This window comes from Eubalaena glacialis, chromosome X (assembly GCF_028564815.1).
Source record: "Eubalaena glacialis isolate mEubGla1 chromosome X, mEubGla1.1.hap2.+ XY, whole genome shotgun sequence".
NCBI lineage: Eukaryota > Metazoa > Chordata > Mammalia > Artiodactyla > Balaenidae > Eubalaena > Eubalaena glacialis.
The window spans coordinates 78329350-78351919 of record NC_083736.1 but is presented as its reverse complement, the minus strand read 5'-3'; the positions used below and the strand labels follow the sequence as shown (position 1 = coordinate 78351919).

Sequence of the window (22570 nt, the reverse complement as noted above, 5' to 3'; positions counted from 1 at the left end):
GATGGGGATGGACAAAGAGATTTAGATGTCCTGAAGCCAGACTAGATAGGTTCCAGTATTAACTTTGCCATTTACTGGGTATATGACTTTGGGTAAAGTACTTAACCCCTGTTTTCAGTTTCCCCATCCTCTACTGCCTTATGTGTACCTGTGGACAAAGAATAGAAAGTAAAGGAAAAACGAAAAAAAAAATTTGTTAGGGGTCGGGTTATGGGTGATTAAAATATTTTCTTTAGCATTGTATCATATTTACAGTGTAAGAGAGGAAATGAAAAAGAAAAGTAACTGTCCTGCTGCTTTTTAAGTATTTTTAATATGCATTTTAAAGTGTAAAATCACTGACAAGTGATTCATAAACCTTTTACATTGATTTTTGGTTTATCCCTCTTGTTACGGCATTTAAGAAATTCTTAATGCAATAAAATTGTAATTTTCATTAGATAAAATTTTATCCTTTGTTTTATTTTAATAAACTCAGTGTAATCACTGTTCAGCTTTTTAATAAGCAGGATAAAATAATTATCCTCAATGTTTTCTCAATGATACTGTAGCCAGTTTTCTCTTAGATACATAATGAGACTACATTTAAAACTTAATTTGAAGTGTTTTACTTTAAGGAATGTTATATAATAACAAATTCATAGGCCCTTTCAAATTTAGTTTATAAGGCTCATAAGGGTTTTTTTCTCTACTTTTTAAAAAATGGATTTCATCATAGGATTTCATATAAGGAAGGAAGGTTATTTGTTGTGTGATTTTGTAACATTCTTGGAATGAGCACAGTCTCTCTCATCATCTATTTTAGTCTCATAGCTTTATAAATAATACAGTAAAGGTCATTTTTCTTCTGTGGCACATCAGTAAAATATGTTCTGAACAAAGAAACTTTATTTTCCTCATTACGAGTTAAATATTGTTAAAGAAACCTTATTTTCCTCATCACAAGTTAAATGTTATTTGTTATTAAGTTTGAAGAGAGCTCAACTGGGATATCCTTTGCTGTGAAAAGATCATTTTAGTCACTTAAATTGATACAACAGAAATATTAGTATTAAGAAAATTAAGTAAAAATTAATTGTAGTGGAATCTGCTTATTTTATTTCCTGGCATGGAATAGGTCTTTGGCAAATATTTACATTACTTAATAAAACTTTCATTAAGAGATTTGAGTTGATATAGTTTTCTCGGTTTAGATAAAAAACAAAATACTAAATCTCTGCTTTCCAAGGGATTATTTTATTTGGTAGACCCAGCCTTTCATTAGCTCTGTAAATTTGGTATTGAATTTTATTTTTTAAACTTTTTATTATGGCCAGTTTCAAACATAAAAAAATAGAATAAAATAACTCCCCATGTACCAATCTCCCAGTTTCAACAGTTATCAATTTATGGCCTCTTTTCTTCTGTACCCTCCACCTTCTCATTTCATGATCCAATCCTGGATTATTTTAATGCAAATCCCATATATTATATCATTCCGTCTGTAAATATTTCAATATATATGTAAAGGACAAGGGCTCTCCTTTTTAAACATAACTACAGTAGCTTTATGCCCTTGTTTGCATTTTCAGTTCTTCCTAAGGCATTTATCCATTGTATTTCTTTGCTCTAGTACTCCTTTTAGCTTAGTTTTTATTTCTGAAATGATTTTTCTTTCATTTCTTCTTGAGTCATTTCATTCTTTTTTCAAATATTCCTATTATCTAATCACCACACTTTTTAAGTTTTTCTAATTCTGATTTATGTTGTTCTTTCAGAGCGTCAATTATTTTCTTAATTTCTTTTAGCTTATAGTACCATAGTTAGGTTATAGTTTTCATCTAATTTGCAAGCATGTCTTTCTGGGATGCTTTCATTGTCTGTTAGGCTGTTATTTCACTTCTGTTCTCTCTATGTATATATATATTTTGCTGTACATTGAATGGGATTCAACAAAGATCCTTTTGTTTTGCTCATTTTTAAGTGAAAAAAGTGTTCCTTGTGTTTTTAATAGGGAGTGTGGATCAGGATAGCTTTTCTAACTTAACTGCTCTAGAGCTCTCCTGTATTTTCACTAAATAATCCAAAAAATAGCCTGAGATCTGAGATCTGATAGCTGTGTCACCCTCCCCCAGTTTTGTATGGACCTTCTCTACCCTTTGCACCTATTTTCCCTGTTCTGCTGAATTTGGATTATATTCCCAAGAGTTACTCCTCTGTGCAGGGATTTATCTAGAAGGGCAGTTTTTCATTTTCCTAAGTTCATAGGGCCCAACTCCATTCCCACTCCCTCACCACTCTAGCACTCCCAGGGGTTCCTTTGCACTCATCCACAGGTTGGAGCCTGTGAAGTCCCCTCCCACTTTCTGCTGCTATTTTCACAATGAACTTGCAAGCTTCCGGTGAGTGCCTGATAGCAATTTTGGGGTTCTCTGGCTCTCAGCGCTGTCACAAATTTCTTTGTCTTCCCTTCATTTCCTCTTGCACAGTCTCTGATATCACGTTGGTCTTATAGCTATTGAAGGTTTGTAATGACCCACTTGTGTTTTGGAGTTCATCACGATATTTTGTCATCTAGCTTTGTTGTAGATGTTGTCCCTGGGAGTTTGGTTTCGGTATCCTGGTTGCACTGTCTGTTTTTATGGGGGTCTCAGGGGGAGATTCAGCAACTTTGCTGCTAATGCCATCTTATCCTGTTTTTATTTTTAAGTTCAAGTCATTTGCACAAGAACAGAGTCCAAGTTGTTGATCTATCACTAACATTCACCTTTGAGAACTTGCAGCAAACCTTATGGGTCACTTATTTCAAGCTCTTCATTTTATCTATAAGCATATTTATAAGGAAGCTGAATTCCAGAGAGGTTAAGTGACTTTTCAGCTATTTAGTATATACCTGAAAACAAGAATCCAATTTTCCTAGTATTGAGACAGTGTTCTTATTAGACATTCCTAAAAGTTCACACTATATTGAATTTTTAAAAATTAACATGAATTTTGTGAGTTAATATTTTAATGGATAGTATATTTATCCAAAGTTCTAAAAATTACATAGATATTAACAGTATTTTCTCCCATGAGGAAGAAGCCCATAGATATTAAATTACTACATTTATTAGTATGTTTGATATTTCGTGTGGGTCAAAGTGAATTACAATAATTGTCAATTTAAAAACAGTATTTTTATCTATACTTCTTGAAATTTCCCTAAGCTACTTCACTGGCAGTTTTTTTCTTTTTAAGGTAACCACTAAAAAGTAAATATAAGATATAAACTTTTTAACTTATAATTTAATAGGAATGAACAAAACTACTTAAACCTGGGTTGAAATTTAATTTCTGTCTAATTTTGTGATGTCACTTTTTTTGAGCGGCTGTGACATGAGTTAAGTGGGTCGTTTTACCTTTGCATTGCTCAGTCTAGTCAGTTCTGTACCTAATGTTGTTTATGCTTTGTTTACGATGGTACAGAAAGTCTGTACATAGGGTTGTTTAAGTAGTAAAGGATGTGGCTCTCTAAAAGCTTCTTATACTCACAAGTTTTTCCTTGCCAGTAATTCTACTTTATTCCTAAAAAAAAGAAGTTATTCTTTATAAAAAGTCACAGTAAATTTTCTAGTTCTATGTAATTTTCTTTCCATTCTGGTCTTCACTAGTTATAAATAACACATGAAATGACTTTCAAGGTAGAAAGCAGGAATCCATTTTGAAATGTTCTATAAAATAAAGAGTGATTTATGGTTTCATATGATTTGGGCTGAAAGCACTCAGGCTTTGCCAGGTCATCAAAGTCCTGTCAGGGGAATCTATTATTTATTGTTTGATATGCTGGGAGTGGTGTAAGTACTTTATTTAATGTTTATCTTATGTAAGTATAGTGTTAGGAAAAATCAATTCCAGATACTAATACAATTTTAAGAATAGATCATAGAGTGCTAACCTAAATATTGTAGTTGTAAGTGATGAGGTTCAACATTAAGGATTTGGATTAAAAGGGGATTTTGAAAAATGAATAAATAATGGTTTCGTTCCTATAAAATATTTTAGATAAGATTCTTGAAAACACTAATTTCATACCCTTTTGGGCTTGATTTTAGCTTAGCTTCGTTTGATAGTGAAACATCTTTATTTTATCTAGACAGGTTTTGGAAAATCATAGAGCTGGGACTATGTGTTTGTTATATGATCATATAACATTCTATAAGCTTCTAATATATTTTTTCTAGTTGCCAACTTTATAACAGAACCTCAACTGATAAGGAAGTAATGTAACAAACCTCAGTTTCCCCTGTTACAAGCTGTTATGAAATGCTAGTGTAATACCTAGTATTTACCTGTGTTTGATAAAAATGACTTGCCAGTAAAAGTTGATGATCTTGCATCAGATTTATACATTTTTCCTATAATCCTTTGGCAGAGTTCTTTGAAACAGCCTCACTAATGAATTTAATGATCATATTTAATGATGTGAAATGTTTAAAGGATATTAAGTATTTGATGAACTTCTATAGCATACATCTGGAAAAGCCCTATAGTGTATGTATAGAAAAGGCTATTGGACTTCTTTTCAAAAAACTATTTTAAGTTGTTAGATCTTTGAGGATAACTTAAGTCAATAGTAAACAAATGGTAGTTTTTTTCCCTTCAAATAACTTAAGTATAACTTCAGATAACTTCAGATTTGTTACTGAAGGGGTAGGAAGAGAAGGGAAGAGAACCAATATTTATTGAATGTCAGCGACATGCTAGGAGACACTGTGTAAGGTGTTTTATATCATTTTTTAACCTATTCCTCCCTATATCCCTATGAGATATATTATTAGCCCTATATTACAGTTGAAAACATTGTACTTGTATATTTGTAGTCAAATTTTTTACAGTGTGTTTCCAGTGTAATGCTGTGTGACTTAACCCTGATTATTTGTTTCTAACTCATGTCTGGCTTTCCCTTGTGGGAGAGACTGTATAATTCATTGTAATAAGCCTATATATGTTCCATATAAATGCCTCACAAGGATGTTGTGTGAATTTGAGTAATGATTCAGAAGCTAAGTAGTTCACTTTTTATGGTGCCAAGTGTTAAAAAAAGGCTTTATTTTGAAATTAGTCAAGGGTTTAAAAGCTATTAAAATTGAGCTTACAAATATTAATTTAAACAAAACAAGCAGTTAGTTGTTTTACTTATTTTGCTAAATTATAAGTAAGACCAAAAAGTTTAATTATGTTAACTTTTCCTAAATAAGAATTAAAAAAAAAAAAGTGAAACCTAAAGCTCCAGTTTTATGCAAACTCATCCTTCGTGCTGTGCCTAGAGTTATTTTTCTGAAACACTGATTAGATCTTGTTCTTATGGCTAAAATCTTAGCCTCCCTGTTGCTTACAGGTTCAAGTTCAGACTCCACAGTTTGGCTCCAGCCACTCTTTTGGGCATCACTTTTTGGTACTCTCTTCCTTCACCCTTTGCCAAGAATATTCCCTTCCACTTTCCCTTTTCCTTCAGCTTTTTTCTTCTACACTTTTCAGTTGTGTTATTACAGATCTGAAAGACCCAGCTGGTTAGTGTCCCCTGCTCCTTGGAGCTTTCCATGACTCCCCTCTACAGAGGGAATGCTTCTTTCCTTTGTGTTCCTCTAACAGTTTTAATTACCTTTATTATTTCAGTCCCTTTAAATTCTTGTTCTTTAGACTCTGAGCTCTTTTAGGCTAGGCATTGCCTTTATCTTTTTTTCCCTCACTACCTATCACAGTCTGTTCTATCCCTCTCTCTCTCTTCCCTTTCCCCATTATTGTATGTCTTTCTTCTTTTCTTTCCTTAAACAGGTATTTATAGAGAATCTACTATGTGCCTCCTCTGTTCAAGGATCTCGGTGTTTATTGAATGGGTGGGAAGAAATATGAAATCCTGGCCAGGAAGACATTATTAACTGTATTATTAGTCTGTCGTTCTAATCATTCTAAGCATGAAGGTATCTTCTGTTCAACACATATTTGTTGAAAACCTACCACAAGCGCTGCTTTACTGGGGATTCAGTGGTGAATAAAATATACACAGTCCCTGCTGTTGTGAAGCTGACATTCCAGTAGGAAAATGAGTTGTGGCCACAAAGAGACAGGAAACCCAACCTTGTAAAGTCAGACAAATTGTCCAAACCTCTATGTGTCTGTGGCTTCTTTGTCTATAAAACTGTGTAGCATTATATAACATTAAAGTGTATTGAAAATGCAGCACTTCAAAGGATCTAGAGTGGCCAAGACAATATTTAAAAAGAATGAAGTTGGAGGACTTATTCTACCTGATTTTAGGACTTAACCGTAAAATGTACAATAATCAAGACAGTGTGGTAGTGGCATAAGGATAGACACGTGGATTAATGCAACAGAGTTGAGAGTCCAGAAACAGACCCACACTGACATGGTCAATTGAGTTTTGATAAAGTTACCAAGGTAGGAAATAGTCTTCAATAAATCATGCTGGAATAATTGGATATCGACATTAAGAGAGGTACCTAAACCTTTTCCTCATAACATACACAAAATTTAAGTCAAAACAGATCATTGGCATATGGACACCAAAGGGGGAAAGGGTGGGGGTGGGATGAAGTGGGAGATTGGGATTGACCTATATACACTAATATGTATAAAATAGATAACTAATGAGAACCTGCTGTATAGCACAGGGAACTCCACTTCGCTGTACAGTAGAAACTAACACAACATTGTAAAACAACTATACCCCAATAAAACAAACAAAAAACCCCCCAGATCATTGGCCTAAATCTAAGAGCTAGCACCATAAATCTTCTAGAAGAATTTAGGAGAAAATCTTTGTGACTTTGAATCAAGTAAAAGTTTCTTACATAGAATACAAAAAGCATGAATCATAAAAGAAAGAATAGTAAGTTGGACTTCATAAAGATTAAAACATTAGCTTATCAAAAACACAAGAAATGAAAAGGTAAGCCATTGATAAAGAGAAAATACCTATAAGGCATATATTTGAAAAAGGACTTGTATCCAGACAATATAAAATTCTCTTACAACTCAATTATAAGAAAGCAATCCAATAATAAAATGAGAAAAATACTTGAATAGATACCGCACAAAGGAAACTATATGGATGGTCAAAAAGCACATGAAAAGATTCTCAGCGAAATGCAACTTAAAACCACAATGAGATGCCACTATACCCACACTAGAGTTGGTAAGATTTAAAAGACTAAAAATAAGAAGAATTGGTGACAGTGTGGAGCAACTGGAAATCTCATACAGTGCTGGTGGGAATGCAAAACTATATAGCCATTTCAAAAAATGAAGTTTCTTAAAATGTTAAAATACACTTACCATATGACCCAGCAATTCCACTCTTAGGTATTTATCTGAGAGAAATGAAAACATATGTCCACTGGAAGACTTATACATGAATGTTCATAGTATCATTATTTCATGATAGTCCCAAACTGGAAACAATCCAAATGCCCATCAACTGATGTACAGATAAAAAAAGAAAATGATGATATACAATGGATTAGTAACAACTAGAAAGAATGGAGTGCTGATACAACAACATGGATGAATCTCAAAAGTATCATATTAAGTAAAAAAATCCAGAAAAAAATTATATATACTGTTCTGTATGATTCCATTTACATGAAATTCTAGAAAAGGCAAAACTGGTTTCCTGGGGCATGAGGTAGGGATGAGGATTAATTACAAAGGGGCTTGAGGAAAATTTGGTGGTGATGGAAGTGTTCTAAAACGTGATTGTGGTGGTAGTTGCATGACTGTACATTTACTAAAATTTATTCACAGTTAAAAAAAAAAAAGCATGAAGATAATAGGCCCTTGCCATTTAACACAGAAATAGCCTATCAGTTTCACGAACTTGAGGGGATGTCTGGATGGAAATATTAAGGGAAAACACAAATGATAATCATTTTGGTTTTATGTAATTTGAACTTAAATCATGTTCAGTATTGAAATCTGTCCTTGGCTTTGCTTTGTCAGCAGAGACGTGACTTCTGACAGTGTTGATCACAACCGTGGGAATAACCACATGCCTATTTGCCTATCCGAAGTAACAGCTAATTTGATTCAAATAGAGGAGGGTAATTTTATTATTGTTTGCCATTGGAGTTGGCATCTGGTAAAAATGGGTGTATGTTTGGAGTAGTATTTAGGTGAAAATGTAGCGCTTCTAAAATATCTTTCTGAAGAAAATAAAAGTAGGTATTCTTTATAGAGCAAGTACCCTCTGCTAACAACTGAACAACCCTACGAGATAGATGGTGGCATTCCCATTGATGGATGAAGAAACAAAAGCTAAGAGAAGTCAAGTGACTTGCCTGAGGTCTCATAGCTAGTTAAGCAGCAAAACTAAGATTCAAACTTGGCTCTGTCTGACTGGGACCATGCCCATTTCATTACGTTGCTATCCTGCCCTTACATCCTCATTCTCAGACTCTTGTCCAAGTTGGAGAGGGTGAATTTACCATGGTAATTTGAATTTGTGATGCCGAATTACTGAATTACTTGATTTTTGGCAAGTTATTTAACATTTCTCATCCCATTTTTTTCACATGGATAATACTGCCTGCTTCCCAGGGTTATAATGAGGAATAAATGAGATGATGTATATGAAAATGCATTGTGAATCATAAAGCCCTGTGCTGATGTTTGGTGGTGTATTATTAATGCTGTCATTATTACACACTTAAACATACTACTAATTCTGCTTCCTGAATATTTCTTTGCTATTGCCCTTTTTAAGCCACTTAGCAGCTTTTACAGTACCATAGTGACTGCATTTCATTAATAAGGAAAGTTATTTTTTAGATGTAAAAAGTTCAGATAGTCTTAAGATAAAGGACATTAGAACAATACAGTTTTAACCGTTTGAAGAACTAAGTATGCTTAACTATTTAGAATTTTCCTTCCTTCCTTCTATTTCCTCCTACACCACAAACTCACTTTTTTCCTGTGTATTATATCCAAAGTTAAGGTTGCAACTTTATGATGGCTTATTTCCAATAATTGATATTTAATGGCTATATTCAGTACATTTGGTCAGAACTGCTTTTTTGAACCAAACATTTTATACCCACAAAGTGTTCACCACTGGAAAACTCTAGTTCTTCCATGAATGCAGCTGGATCTTTTGTTTAATGTGGTTTTAACTAGAGATTGACTACATCAGTTGCTTCCATATGCATGTTGCTTTTTACATAAAGAAGATAATCATTCTCTTTTCTTGAAATCCTTGATGCTTAGTGTGTAGTTTAAACCCTTGCCAAAAGAATGCTATTTCTTTTCTACTAGGTAAAAATCCAGGAAGACCGGGGTATCTCATTGTAGTGAAACAGTAGCAGCACTAAACTTTCAAAACATGCTTTGTTCATCGGACTGATATAAAAGATTTAATAGCCTCTGTTGAAATGGTAGCTCTTATGATAAAAAGTCATGGAAGTCTTGAATTTACAACATAGAGTATTAACTAGCTGATGTAGCTGAACATCTGAATTTTTTATTATAAAATTGTTATCTTTGGTAAATTTTTTTTGGTACTGGTAGTAGTAATATATATATTTCCTTTTACGATAACAAACTTTATGGTGTGGCTTAATTTAATTCCCAAACAGTAATATTCTTATCAAACTGCTGTATTAACCAGAAGTAAAATAATATATCATGTAAATGGCCTCTTTTTAAATTAGTTAACCTATTGCTTAAACTGAAAAATGTATGCCATTCCCCCAAAGAGGCACTGTGGCTTGGAGTTAAGATTTGGGTTAAAATTTCAACTCTAGAACTTTTTTTTTTTTTTTTAAAGCATTGGGCAGCAAGTTAACCAATTTGCACCCTAGTTTCTTCTTCATCTCTAAAATGTGTATGCAGATCCTTCTCTCTCAGTGCTTTTGGGAGAATCAGATGAGCTAGTGTGTGAACATAGTTTCTAAATAACAAAGTGCTATATGAACAATATTTTGACAGTTGCTCATTTATGGTAATTGGCAGATAAAAAGAATTTAAGTACTTGATTTTTAAAAACCTCTCTTCCACATGATAAAATTTTCAGTATTAGTAGTATATGTTTAAGAAACATCATTCAACAGCATAATAATACAAACTATAATTTTGAATACAAGAATGAGCCTCTTTCGTTAAACTCTTCTATACAGTGATGGCATGAACATTTTTTGTGTTTTATATATATATATATATATATATATTTCTACATTCTAAATGATATAGGTGTATGTTTTTATAGGTTTGCCTGAATCCATCATTGCGGCTGCATGTTCAAGAAGTGGCCAGAGGGTTCTGCATGTTGATTCGTAAGTTTATCAATGGTAGCATTTGATACTTCCTAAATACCTCTATACAAAATTAAAATTTAAATATACACATGTGTGTGTGTGTATATATATACGTCCTATATGAACTTTGTAAGTTAGGAAAATAATTGGAATTGTTTAATTTTCACCAAAAACATGTGAAATATAAAATGTACAGGTTTTACTATTATACTCTGTGAAATAGTGTTCTGTTTCCTTTGAGGATAAACCAAATGTACCATAATTTTATTTTTCACATGAGTGATTTTGTTTTTTTAAATGATAATTCTCCAAGAGGCTTGGAAACCTCACACCTGACCTTTTAATTATATACATGTGTGGGTGTGTAAAACCTGTATATGCTGCTGTATTTTAGGCTTTGCATTTGATTGTTGAAAAAATCGGCTGATAAGAGTATGTGGTTTTCTTAAAATTCATCAAAATTTAAACTATTAGAAAAATCTAGAATATCTAGAATTTTGTTTTCCCCCTTTTCCCTTAAATGTGATGATAAAAAGGAAGTTAATGGAAAATTCAAGTTTAAGATAAAGCATAAATCTTTCCCTTCCTGCTTCCTCCTGAAACAAACCCTTAACTTTTTGCCTATCTAGTTAGTGCTTTTGACCGTTGTATTTTGGCCCTTTAATTGTTCATTAAATAGGAGTAGAAAGGAAACAAGAAATAATGACTTTATATTTTCTGTTTGATAGTAACTGCAAGTTTTTCAGAATGTCAGAATACTAAGAATAACAAGATTTGTTACAGTTCACAGTGCCTTCTCATATATTATCCCATTGTAAATATGTAGGAATCCAAAAGTGGTATTAGTTCATTTACCCTTTCTAAATTTATTTTCAAAGCATATTAACTCCTCAGTTATTGGATGAAATTTCTAAATTAAATTAGTTTCTGTTCTCAAGTCCTGCTCTTGGAATTCTCTTTCACTATCATATGTGTAACTGCTGTGTTAATGTCTTATTTCAGTCTTTTTGACATATGGATTCACATGCTGAAAAATTTGCTGCCTTGAAAGCTGAGGTACTGGGCCAGTGTGCTTTAAAAAGGCTTAATAAGAATGGAAATTGAAATTTATTTCTGATAATGTTAATTAACCTAAAATTGAAAATAAAATCTTAAATTTCCCAAAGTTATTTGTTGTGCTCGCACTGTAAGCTACTTCCCATATCAGTTTCTTTACACGTTATATAATTTAACTTTCATCACAGCTGAGTGAGGAGGGTGGTGTTATCCCAATTTAGCAAATGGGGGTGGGATGTGAGGCATAGAGAGGTTAAGTAATTTTTCTAACTTTACCCAGCTAGTGCATGTCTAAGTTTAAATGCAAATTTATTTTGTGTTTTCTTATTCTAAAACCTGAGATCTTCACACAATGAAGAATATTGTATAAATCACATAGGGTTTACTGATATTACAGAGTAAATTTTGATTAGGAATATAAGAAGCTAAATCTAATTTCGATAAACAATGGATCAATTAGAAAGACTTGATAATGTTAAGAACTTATACCTTAATACATAGTATTTCAAAGTGACAAAACTTTTTTCTTCTATTTTAGAGCCTCAGACTTGGTAGCTTTTGAGAGTTTAGATACATCTAGGTATTGATTTATAGAATGTTTTCCTGCTCTGAGCCAGGTTTAAATATTTTCTCATTTTTGTTCATTTTAGCACTTATGGTTCTTCATAGTTAGATTCAGTCTTCCCTAGCCCTTTCATTTCTGCTTTACATCTACAATAGTACCGTATGTCTCTGTTCCACAGACATACCTTACCATGCTTTCTTTTTTTTTTTTTTAAACATCTTTATTGGAGTATATCTTTTTTTTTTAAATAACTTTTAAATTGTGGTAAAAAGAACACATAACATAAAATTTGCCGTCTTAACTATTTCTAAGTGTATACAGTTGAGTAGTGTTAAGTATATTCATATTGTTGTGTAGCAGATCTCCAGGACTCTTTTGATATTACAAACCTGAACTCTATGCCCATTAAACAATAACTCTCCATTCTTCTTCCCCCCAGCCCCTGGCAACTACCATTCTACTTTCTGTCTCCATGAATTTTACTTCTCTAGATACCTCATATAATTGGAATCATACGTTATTTGTCTTTTTGTGATTGGCTTATTTCAGTCAGTATAATGTCCTCAAGGCTCATCCATTTTGTATCATGTGTCAGAATTTCCTTCCTTTTTAAGGCTGAATAATATTCCATTGTATGTATATACTATATTCATTCATCTGTTTATAAACATTTGACTCGCTTCCACCTCTTGACTATAGTGAATAATGCTGCTATGAACATGGATGTGCAAATATATCTTCAAGATCCTGCTTTCAGTTCTTTTGGATATATACCCAGAATTGATATAGTAATTCTATTTTTAATTTTTTGAGGAACTGCCTTACTACTTTCCATAGCAATGGTACCTTTTACATTTCAACCAACTTCCCATGCTTTGGCTCCAACTGGGAAGTTGTGTATGGGCTTTTAAGCTAGAATACCTGGGTTTAAGTCCTGGTTTCTTCACTTACTAGGTGTGTAACCTTTGACAAGTTACTTAATCTTTCTGTAACTCAGTTTCTTGATATAAAGTTCATTATAATAGTAATTTATAAGATTGTTTATTGGATTAAATAAAATAATCAATGTAATGGATTTATAACAGTGCCTGAAACATAGTAAGCCCTTAGTAAATGTTAACTTATATTACTCTAACAATACTGTTGTTTGTCGTTGTTGAGAAATGTCGTTCTTTGGTAGGTGAATTCTCTTTTTAATTTTCTGATTGCTTTGATATTCTTCTGTTTGTCTTTATAGTTATATAGTCTTCCTCTTATCTGTCAAGGTGTGGATTTTATTTCTATTTATACTGTTCAGAAATTGTTTTGTTTCTTGAAATCAGATGATTTATGCCTTTTGTTGGTGGGAAAACCCTCAACTGTTCTTCAAACATCTCTCTTCTTTCTTTTGGAAATTCTCTTATAAATTGCACCTTTTCATTCTATCCTTTATGCCTTTTAATGTCACTTTCATATTTTTTATCTTTTTACTTTTTGATACAGCACTCTGAGTAGTTTCCTCAGCTTTATCTTCTTGTTCTGGGGTTAGCAACTATGGCCCACAGGTCAGCCACTTGTTTTTTTTTTTTTTTTTAATGAAGTCATATTGGAACACAACCATGCTTATTACATACTTATAGATATACATGTTTACATATTGACTATGGCTGCTTTCACACTACAAAGTCAAAGAGTTAAGCAGCTGCAACAAAAACTGTGTGGTCTGCAAAGCCTAAAAATTTACTATTTGGCCCTTTATAGAAAATGTTTGCAGACCTCTAGTTCATTAATGCTGTCTTTAGATGAGTCTAATTTTCTATTTATCCTAGCTATCATTTTCTTCAATGACTTTCATTTCTAGAAGTCCTGTTGGGTTATTTTTTAAAGCCATCGTGTTCTTTCTTTGTGTTTCAATTCATTTTTTTTAAAACGTGTGAAGTATTTTATGTGAAGTTCTTTGAGCTTTAATACTGCTGTTTGTCATTTTCTCTCCATCTTCAGGGTCAGTACTTTTTCTTATTTCCTTTCCCTAAAATTTCCAGTTTTTCTTTAGTGGGGCTTTATCTGTGGGAATGCTGTGTGACCTGTTTGAGGGGGTATGTTCGTACTAAGTGGTTTTGCATTTACTTTTGCCTGGTTAGCCAGTGCTATTACTGACCATATTAGTTTCCTATTGCTGCTGTAACAAATTACCACAAATGTAGTAGCTTAACACAACACAAATTTATTCTTTTACAGTTCTGCAGGTCAGAAGTATGAAATGAATCTTACGGGTCTGAAATCAAGTTGTAGGCGGGCAGTGCTACATTCCTTTTGGAGGATTCAGGGGAGCATCTGTTTCCTTATCTTTTTCAGCTTCTAGAGGCCACCTGCATTCCTTGGCTCATGGCCCCTTCTTCCGTCTTCAAGAGCCTCACTTCACCCTCTATCATGCCACCTTGTTTTTCTGCCCTTGACCTTCTTGCCTCCCTCATAAGGAGCCTTGTGTTTACATCGGGGCCTACCTGGATACCGTAGGATATTCCTCCCATCTCAGGATACTTTATTTATGCATGTTAGCAAAGTCCGTTTTGCCATATAAGATAACTTATTCACAGCTTCTGGGGATTAGGACATCGACAACTTTGGGGAACCATTATCTACTACACTGGCTCAAAACAATTTGTATGTTAATTTCTAGGCTTGAGGGTTCTTGGTTTACGTGAGTAGTATGTATTAGAACACCATAATCACCTGTGGTTCAAGTTTGCAGTTGTAAATTCTCATAGAAATTTCCCCTTCCACCTACAGCCTGCTTCAACAGTATCCCATCATGTACTCTCTCTAAGTATACTGTATTCTCTCACATCTTTATGCCTTTTTTCACGCTGGTCCCTATTCTATACGAGTAGAGTACTCCTTTAGGACATAGCTAGTATACCACTTTCTAGTGATGTCTTCCTTGATAATCCAAGTAGTATTAATTTTTCTATTTGCCTGTACTTTCAAGTATTCTGTACGTTCTTATAATATTTTTCACGCAGTATTATTATTGTTTGTAGATCTCTTGGCTCTATTAGACTCTTAGAGATTAGGGATCATGTCTTAGTCATCTTTATATCCCCAGTGCCTGAGAGGTCTGGAATACAGCAGTCCCTAAATAAATATTTGGTAAATATTATATATGCCAAGCCACTGTTCTAGTGATGGGAATTTAGAATTGCCTCATATATGCTCAGTGCAACATTGGTCCTTGCTCATCTACAGATGGTAGATTCATGGTAGTTTGGAAGGGAGTTATCTGTTGATGAGAAAGTTGAGGTTTGCACATAGTCAAACAAACAGATGACTGGGGAAAAACTCAGATCTTATTCCTATTCCAACATTCTTTGAAATATACCACACTGTCTTTGTTGTTGATGTACCTGTATATATTTATTGAAAAACAATTAGTTGAATTATTCTAACTATTTCTAATTTGTAGACACAGTAGAAAATCATTACCTTGTATTTTTGCTTTTTTCTCAATTAAGTTCTACTGTTGAATAGATTAGAATCATGCTTCTCAAACTGTAGTGGTGTTGGCGCTTGGGGTGGTGGTGGCATATGAAGCCAAAGGATAAACAGTGGAGCATCTGCCTGGTGTGTAAATTTTATAAATATTATAATGCATTAAATGCATTAAAATATTAAGATTTTCTGAACAAATTTTAGATTTGTGGTAAAGTTGAAAAATTAGTACAGAGAGGGTCTGTATATACTTTATTCAGCTTCTCCTAATGCTAACATCTTATGTAGCCGTAGTACCATTATCAAAACTTAGAAATTAATATTGGTGGAATACTAACTACTAAACTGTAGACCTAATTTGAATTTCACTGATTTTTTTCAATAGTGTTATATTTCTGTTTCAGGATCTGGTCCAGGATCCCACTTTGCATTTAGTTGTTAATAGTCTCAAATTATCTCCCCCAAGGTACACTAATGTTTGCCTAATGGTCATTTTCTATTTTCCTCTTCCCATCTTCACTTATTTATTGCAATTCTTCTGTAAATAAGAGCTGTTTCTTCTTCCTCATTTATTTATTTATTAAATTATATGTATCACTGTGGGTTCATAGATATTTATTTTATACTATGGGTTATAATCTCATACTACCATTGTTTATTTTGTTGTTCAAATTGTTCCAGCTTTGGTCATTGTGAGTTCCTTCCAGTTGGTTCCTGTGTCCTTGTGAAATATCCAGTCCTTGCTTGAGCACTTCCTTACTTTCTGACACTGCAAGATGCTCCAGCCTCATCTTGTGTTTTCCCTGCTCTAGCCCTAGAATCAACCACTTTTCCAAGAGCCCTCTCTCCGTGTATTTGAGAATGGGATTTAGAAACCAAGTTCTGAATGCTAGGTATCATTCCTACTGGGCTTCCCTTTTCTCCACGTCCTCTCCAACATTTGTTATTTGTGTTCTTTTTGATGATAGTCATACTGACAGGTATGAGGTGATATCTCATTGTGGTTTTGATTTGCATTTCCCTGATGATCAGTGATGTTGAGCATCTTTTCATGTGTTAGAGAATGTTCTAATTTCATTCTTTTACATGTAGCTGTCCGGTTTTCCCAGCACCAGTTATTGAAGAGACTGCCTTTCCTTTGTTGTAGATTAATTGACTATAAGTACATGGCTTTATTTCTGGGCTCTCTATTCTGTTCCATTGATCTATGTGTCTGTTTTTGTGCCAGTACCAGACTGTTTTGATTACTGTAGCTTTGTATTATAGTCTGAAGTCAGGGGGCATGATTCCTCTAGATCTGTTCTTCTTACTCAAGATTGTTTTGGCTATTTGGGGTCTTTTGTGTTTCCATAAAGTTTTTGAATTATTTGTTCAGGTTCTGTGGAAAATGCCATTGGTATTCTGATACAGATTGCATTGAAACTTTAGATTTCCTTGGGTAGTATGGTCATTTTAACAATTTTAATTCTTTCAATCCAAGAACACAGTATATCTTTCCATCTGTTTGTATCCTCTACAATTTCTTTCATCAGTATCTTATAGTTTTCTGAGTATGGGTCTTTTACCTCCTTAGGTAGGTTTATTCCTAGGTATTTTATTCTTTTTGATGCGATGGTAAATGGGGTGGTTTTTTTACTTTCTCTTTCTGATAGTTCATTGTTAGTGTATAGAAATACAACAGATTTCCGTTCATTAATTTTGTATTCTGCAACTTTACCGAATTCATTGATGAGCTCTAGTAGTTTTCTTGTGGCGTCTTTAGGATTATCTATGTATAGTATGATGTCATCTGCAAACAGTGACAGTTTTACTTCTTTTCCAATTTGGGCTCCTTTGTTTCTTTTTCTTGTCTGATTACTGTGGCTAGGACTTCCAATACTATGTTGAATAAGATTGGTGAGAGTAGGCATCCTTGCCTTGTTCCTGATCTTAGAGGAAGTGCTTTCAGCTTTTTGCCATTGAGTATGGATTTTAGCTGTGGGTTTGTCATATATAGCCTTTATTACATGGAGGTATGTTCCCTGCATGCCCACTTTATGGAGAGTTTTTATCATACATGGATGTTGAATTTTGTCAAAAGTTTTTTTCTGCATCTATTGAGATGGTCATATGGTTTTTATTCTTCAATTTGTTAATGTGGTGTATCACATTGATTGATTTATGGATATTGAAAAATTCTTGCATTCCTGGGAAGATGTACTTTTTTTTTTGTTTTATACTTAAACAACATTTTAACTTGCCAAAAATGTGATTTTCCAATTAGTTGTAGTGGGCTATATATTATTTTATTCATACAAACACACTGCAGTTTATTTAACCAATTCTCTACTGCTGTATTTGAGGCTGTTTCCAGTTTCCTGTTATAAGCAAAATGTGGACATCCATATATATATGGCTTTTATTTATAAATTTCTAATATTTTGGGAAAAAGGGTATTTTCCCAAATTTTTACCACATTTGTATATTTGTAAAATCACCTTATGATCTTTTTCTTTTTCTCTAATTTAAAAATTCACAAAGTCAGTGACTTTAATGAGATTGTGTAACTCCTGTGCCTCAATAAACTTAAGTGTTATGATAAGGAATTAGGTAAAATTCTCTTTTTTTGCAGGAAGATTTATGTAGTTAGCCAGCAGAATAGTGACCTGAACTGATTATTTCATCCTGATGAACTGTTGAGTGGTATTGTTTTTCTAATCTTGGTTAAAGTCTCTCTTACATTAAAACATTAAATATTAACTGAGACAAAAGCTATAGGAATAACAGCAGGCAAAAATGTACTTTGAGTTTTTTTATGAGTATGGATTACATTCATGATTTTGTGAAGATCAACTTAGTACTTTAACCTCCTGACACTGTTTACATTTATATACCATTTAAGTGATGATAGTTGATGGTTCTGAAATGACTCATTATAAAATCCTAAGTACAACCTCTGTTGATTTAAAAGCACTATCCAAGCATTATCACTATCAACAGCAGCTAATCTCATTTAAAATAGTCATTTCATTGCTGTGTTGTCATAAATTTCACAGGCAGATTTTAAATTAAACTTCTGCCAAATTGTAATTGAAGGAGCTCTGTTTTTGTGTGCCAGTTATGTGTCTAAATAAATGTAAAATCTGTGGTTCTTTTTAGAGAACTACATTTACAGTAGATATTAATGAGCTGTTGACATGTGAAAGTTCGAGAATAGGTGCTGTGATTTAGAGAAGCAATTAGCAATTCAGAATGTAGAGATTGGCATTTACTTTAATCTTGAAGTTGCTGGAGGGAGGTGCAACAGGACCAAAAGTTTACACTTGAACAGAATCTACTTCTACCAATAATTGTTCATCTGCACATCCTCAGTCAGTCTTTTCTTCTAATCATATATGTCATTGTTTAGTTTTATTTTGTTTCCTGTAAGTCTTTACTTTCTACTGTAACTGCTTCAGACAAAGAGAAAATAAACTAAATAAATTGAAAATGACGATGTTACCTCACTGAATTAATCCAAATTCATGATTTCTTAGAGTCTTTTTTAAAAACGAGTATTCAGTGTTTGAAGTCTTTACATCCGATTCTGTTAAGTATTTAGTGGATTTATGATGTCAACCCAAATGAATGTCACAGATACAGCTATTGATGCTTTAGTCTTATGTAATAACCATATTATTATTTCTAAAAGTTGAAAACATTGTTATACTTTAATAGTTTGACCAAAGAAGGATATTAATCTAAATAGTATTATCTTGTGGGCTTAGGAACTGATGTCACTATTATATGTCTATCAGTTTCTGGGCTAGATTTCTCTTTGGTCTGACAAACGAAATTTTTGTTTTCTATTTAGCAAGTGTGTCTAGTTAAGAATTATTTAGGAATTGTGATAAAGAGAAGTAAACAATTATTTTGTCTCTGGTTTGTTTTCTGTTTTTGTTTGTTTGAAAAAACTTTTTGCCTTTAATCATAAAAATATACATATGTTTGTCATAAAAATTTAAGCAATGTATATGTCTGTATATTACATGCACATATACATAAAAATATACATGTCATTCTGCCCACATACCACTCCCGAGAGACCACTGTTGGTGTGGTGTATTCTGTCTGGTGGAATTAAAGATAGTTTTATGAGAATGGATGAATGCGTGAGTGAAAGGATAAAATGAATTGAATTGATGAGGTGAAAATATGCCATAATAGTGTCTCATCATCGTGTCTGTTTGCACATTCTTTTCACATTTAAGGATATTATTTAGTAATATTATGTTATGGTACTAATAGTGGAAAAAACAATTAAAAAACAATTTTTTACACAGCTAAATAGTTGATCAAAACTAGATGAGATCATATAGGATTGTATTAGGAAAATTCATCCCAGTAAGTTTCTTGAGAGTTGTAGAGCTATGGCTGACCATGATTTCAAAGGACACTTTCTGGGTTCACTGTTTCTCCACCACTGACTTGACATTATTTTGACATCCTCTTTTCCTCTATATCATTTTTCATCTTTATGTTTTGGCACTGAGGTGGGAGACACTAAAATTTGCCAAAAATTGTCACTTCTCAAGAAATATATACATTATTATTAGAAACCAGTTGTAAAACCAGATGAGATTATGGGTATTGCTAGTCCCCGAGTATTGAGAGGTGAACAACAAAACAGATCATGACTCCTGCCCTCATGATGACCTTGGACCGTAGTAGGGGGAAATAGACATTAAACATGCTTAAATTTTATATTATAAATTGTGCTTATGAAGGAAAAAAGGGTAGTGCTCTAAGAGAGTAATGGGGGCATTATTTAGATTTGGTGGTAGGAGGGTGGCTTGAATGGGAGTGGTTACAATAACTTCTTATTGACTTCTCACCATGGATATGGGACTATAAAGATCTTTGACAACTAGCATCATTTTCCTTTTATAGAAAGAGTTAAAGTGATTTCTTATTAGAGGCATTTTTTTTGTGTGGCTTAATAGAACTCTACCTCATTGAGTCACCTCAGAAATTGCATCTGCAGTTGTGTGTCAAATGAATTTTATGATGTTTTTCTGCCCTGGAAATTAATATGTGGAATTGTGTGAAAAATTTCGGTCTGATGCCTTGCTTCTGCAGTGAAAGAACAAAAATAATCTGTTCAGATGTTCAATGATTATTGGCTCCTAAAAAAAGGAACCAGTATTGATTCAACAGCTAATCCTATTGTGAAGTTTCTTTTTAGTGGTTTTAGTTTGTGAAAATTCAGGTCTGTTCATGTTTTTTTTAATGCAAAAATAAAACAACATGGGTCTTTCTCTTATACTGGAATACTTGCACATATGTCAATAAGGTAGCTCAAAGATAAATATTTGAAAGGTTTTAGATTTAAGACTACCATAAAGGGATAGGGAAGTAAAAGAAATGTAACCTCACTTAGAAGAAAATTTTTATTTTTACCTTCTATTACCTAGATGAAAGAAAGAAAACCTCGCTCTGTCTCCTGTAAGGATGAGAAAAATGTATCAGAGAAGCAAGTGTTACCCTAGCTTTTCCCTTTCTCTGTTCCCCCATGTTAAAGACATTTCATGAGGTCTGTGGCACTAATTTATGAGTGAAAGTAGTTTTCAGTTGCTTATCTAGTATTCAGGATGGTGTATGCTGTTACGAACAACGTGATGTAATAATAATAGCTACCATTTACTGAATATTTGCTCAGTACTGTGTTAGGTACTTTACAAATATTAAGCTATTTAATTTTTATTATATTCCTCTAAAAGAAGTATAAATTCTCTCCTTCTGCAGATGAGGAAACAAACTCAGAGAATTGAAATAACTTGCCCAATGTCACATTTCTATTAAGGGGACGAACCAGGATTTACAGCCAGGTCCATTAGACTGCAAAGCCTATGCTCTTTCACTAAGATAAGCTGTAGGGTTGGAAGACAAACAAATCCTGGGTTTGATGATCAAGAGACCCAATTCAGGCTGTTACTCTGTCACTGATTAGTTATGTGACTTATGTTGTTTTCTTCAACTGTAAAATTGGCGTAGCGTACCACCTACCTTGAAGAGTCCCTGTGAGGGACCAGTGGGATACATGTAAAAAATTGAGGTGTGGCCAGCAAGGTCTGACAGTCATATGTACCAGGTTCACTAAAAGGTTTTTACTTTGGAATCACTGGGAATATGTTCAGTCTTTATTTTGGAGGACAGTGTGGGAAAAAAAAATCCTTGGAAGCAATTCGTGAATTTTTATGGTTTTTAGACAGAAATGTCATTTTATCTTTAGGTCACTGAAATCTGTATGACAGGAGCTTCATTTGCAAATGACAATTCTTGCGTAAGGAGGATTTTTTTCCTATAGAGCTCAAACAGAGGCTAGACTGATTGAGATAGCTCTGTGCAGAAATCATGATATATCAGCATCTCTCTAGATATTACTAACTTTGACTTGTTTTATTCAGTGGGTTTGAATGAGGATAGCTTTCACACAGACCAGAAAACTGCAGGCAAAGATAATTGAATGTACATATGCATTTTTTCACTACCTCTCCTTCCCCCCCCCACCTTCTTCCTCTTGAGCAATTTCTTTATCATTCACCCTCCTTCTCCTTCGAAAAGGAAGGTTTTGTGCATTTTGTTTTTACTTTGAAATGGCAACTGTTCTTACCAGCTCCTTGGAGCTTTGAAGACTATTAATCAGCTTGACAGCTGGAAGCAGAGTGATCGACAGCAATAAAGCTTAAAGCTTTTTCTTATCACTCTAATTTCCCTTTTTTTCCCCGTTAATGAAACTGGAGTTTGATTTGCCTTTCCATGGCAAAGCAAGGGTAAATTTTAGGAGCTGTGACTATGAAGTAGAGGATAGGGAAGAAGGGAGAGGGGGTCAACAATCTTCAATCCTTTGACTTGTCAGTTCTGTTGTTCTCTCAGCAGTCCCCATTCTTGTCTCTCTCTCTTCTTCCTTCTCAGGGTTGTCAGTGAACCTAGCTATGCCTGGCTGGCACTGGACTCTGGTAATTGCCAATGAAAAGGGCACTGGAGACTCCTGTGGGCGTGTTCTCCTGTGTCTACACTTGGCATGGGGGGGGGGAGGATGATAACTTACTATGTGCTAGGCACTGCTTTAAGTGCTTTCATTCCTATTTTTAAGATAAAGAAACTGAGGCTTTTAAAGAGTAACTGCAAGGTTATTGGCTGAGGTCACACAGCTAGTAAGAGGCACAGCTGG

At 33.7% G+C, this 22570-nt stretch overlaps 1 protein-coding gene across 1 annotated transcript in view; it reads left to right on the top strand.

The window, feature by feature from the left end:
* The window catches only part of CHM (CHM Rab escort protein), a 177047-nt gene that overhangs the window by 11715 nt on the left and 142762 nt on the right, over positions 1 to 22570 (top strand). Inside the window, exon 2 of the mRNA XM_061178456.1 lies at positions 10241 to 10307. Within this exon, the coding sequence (XP_061034439.1) occupies positions 10241 to 10307 (67 nt within the window). The remainder of the gene's footprint in view (positions 1 to 10240; positions 10308 to 22570) is intronic.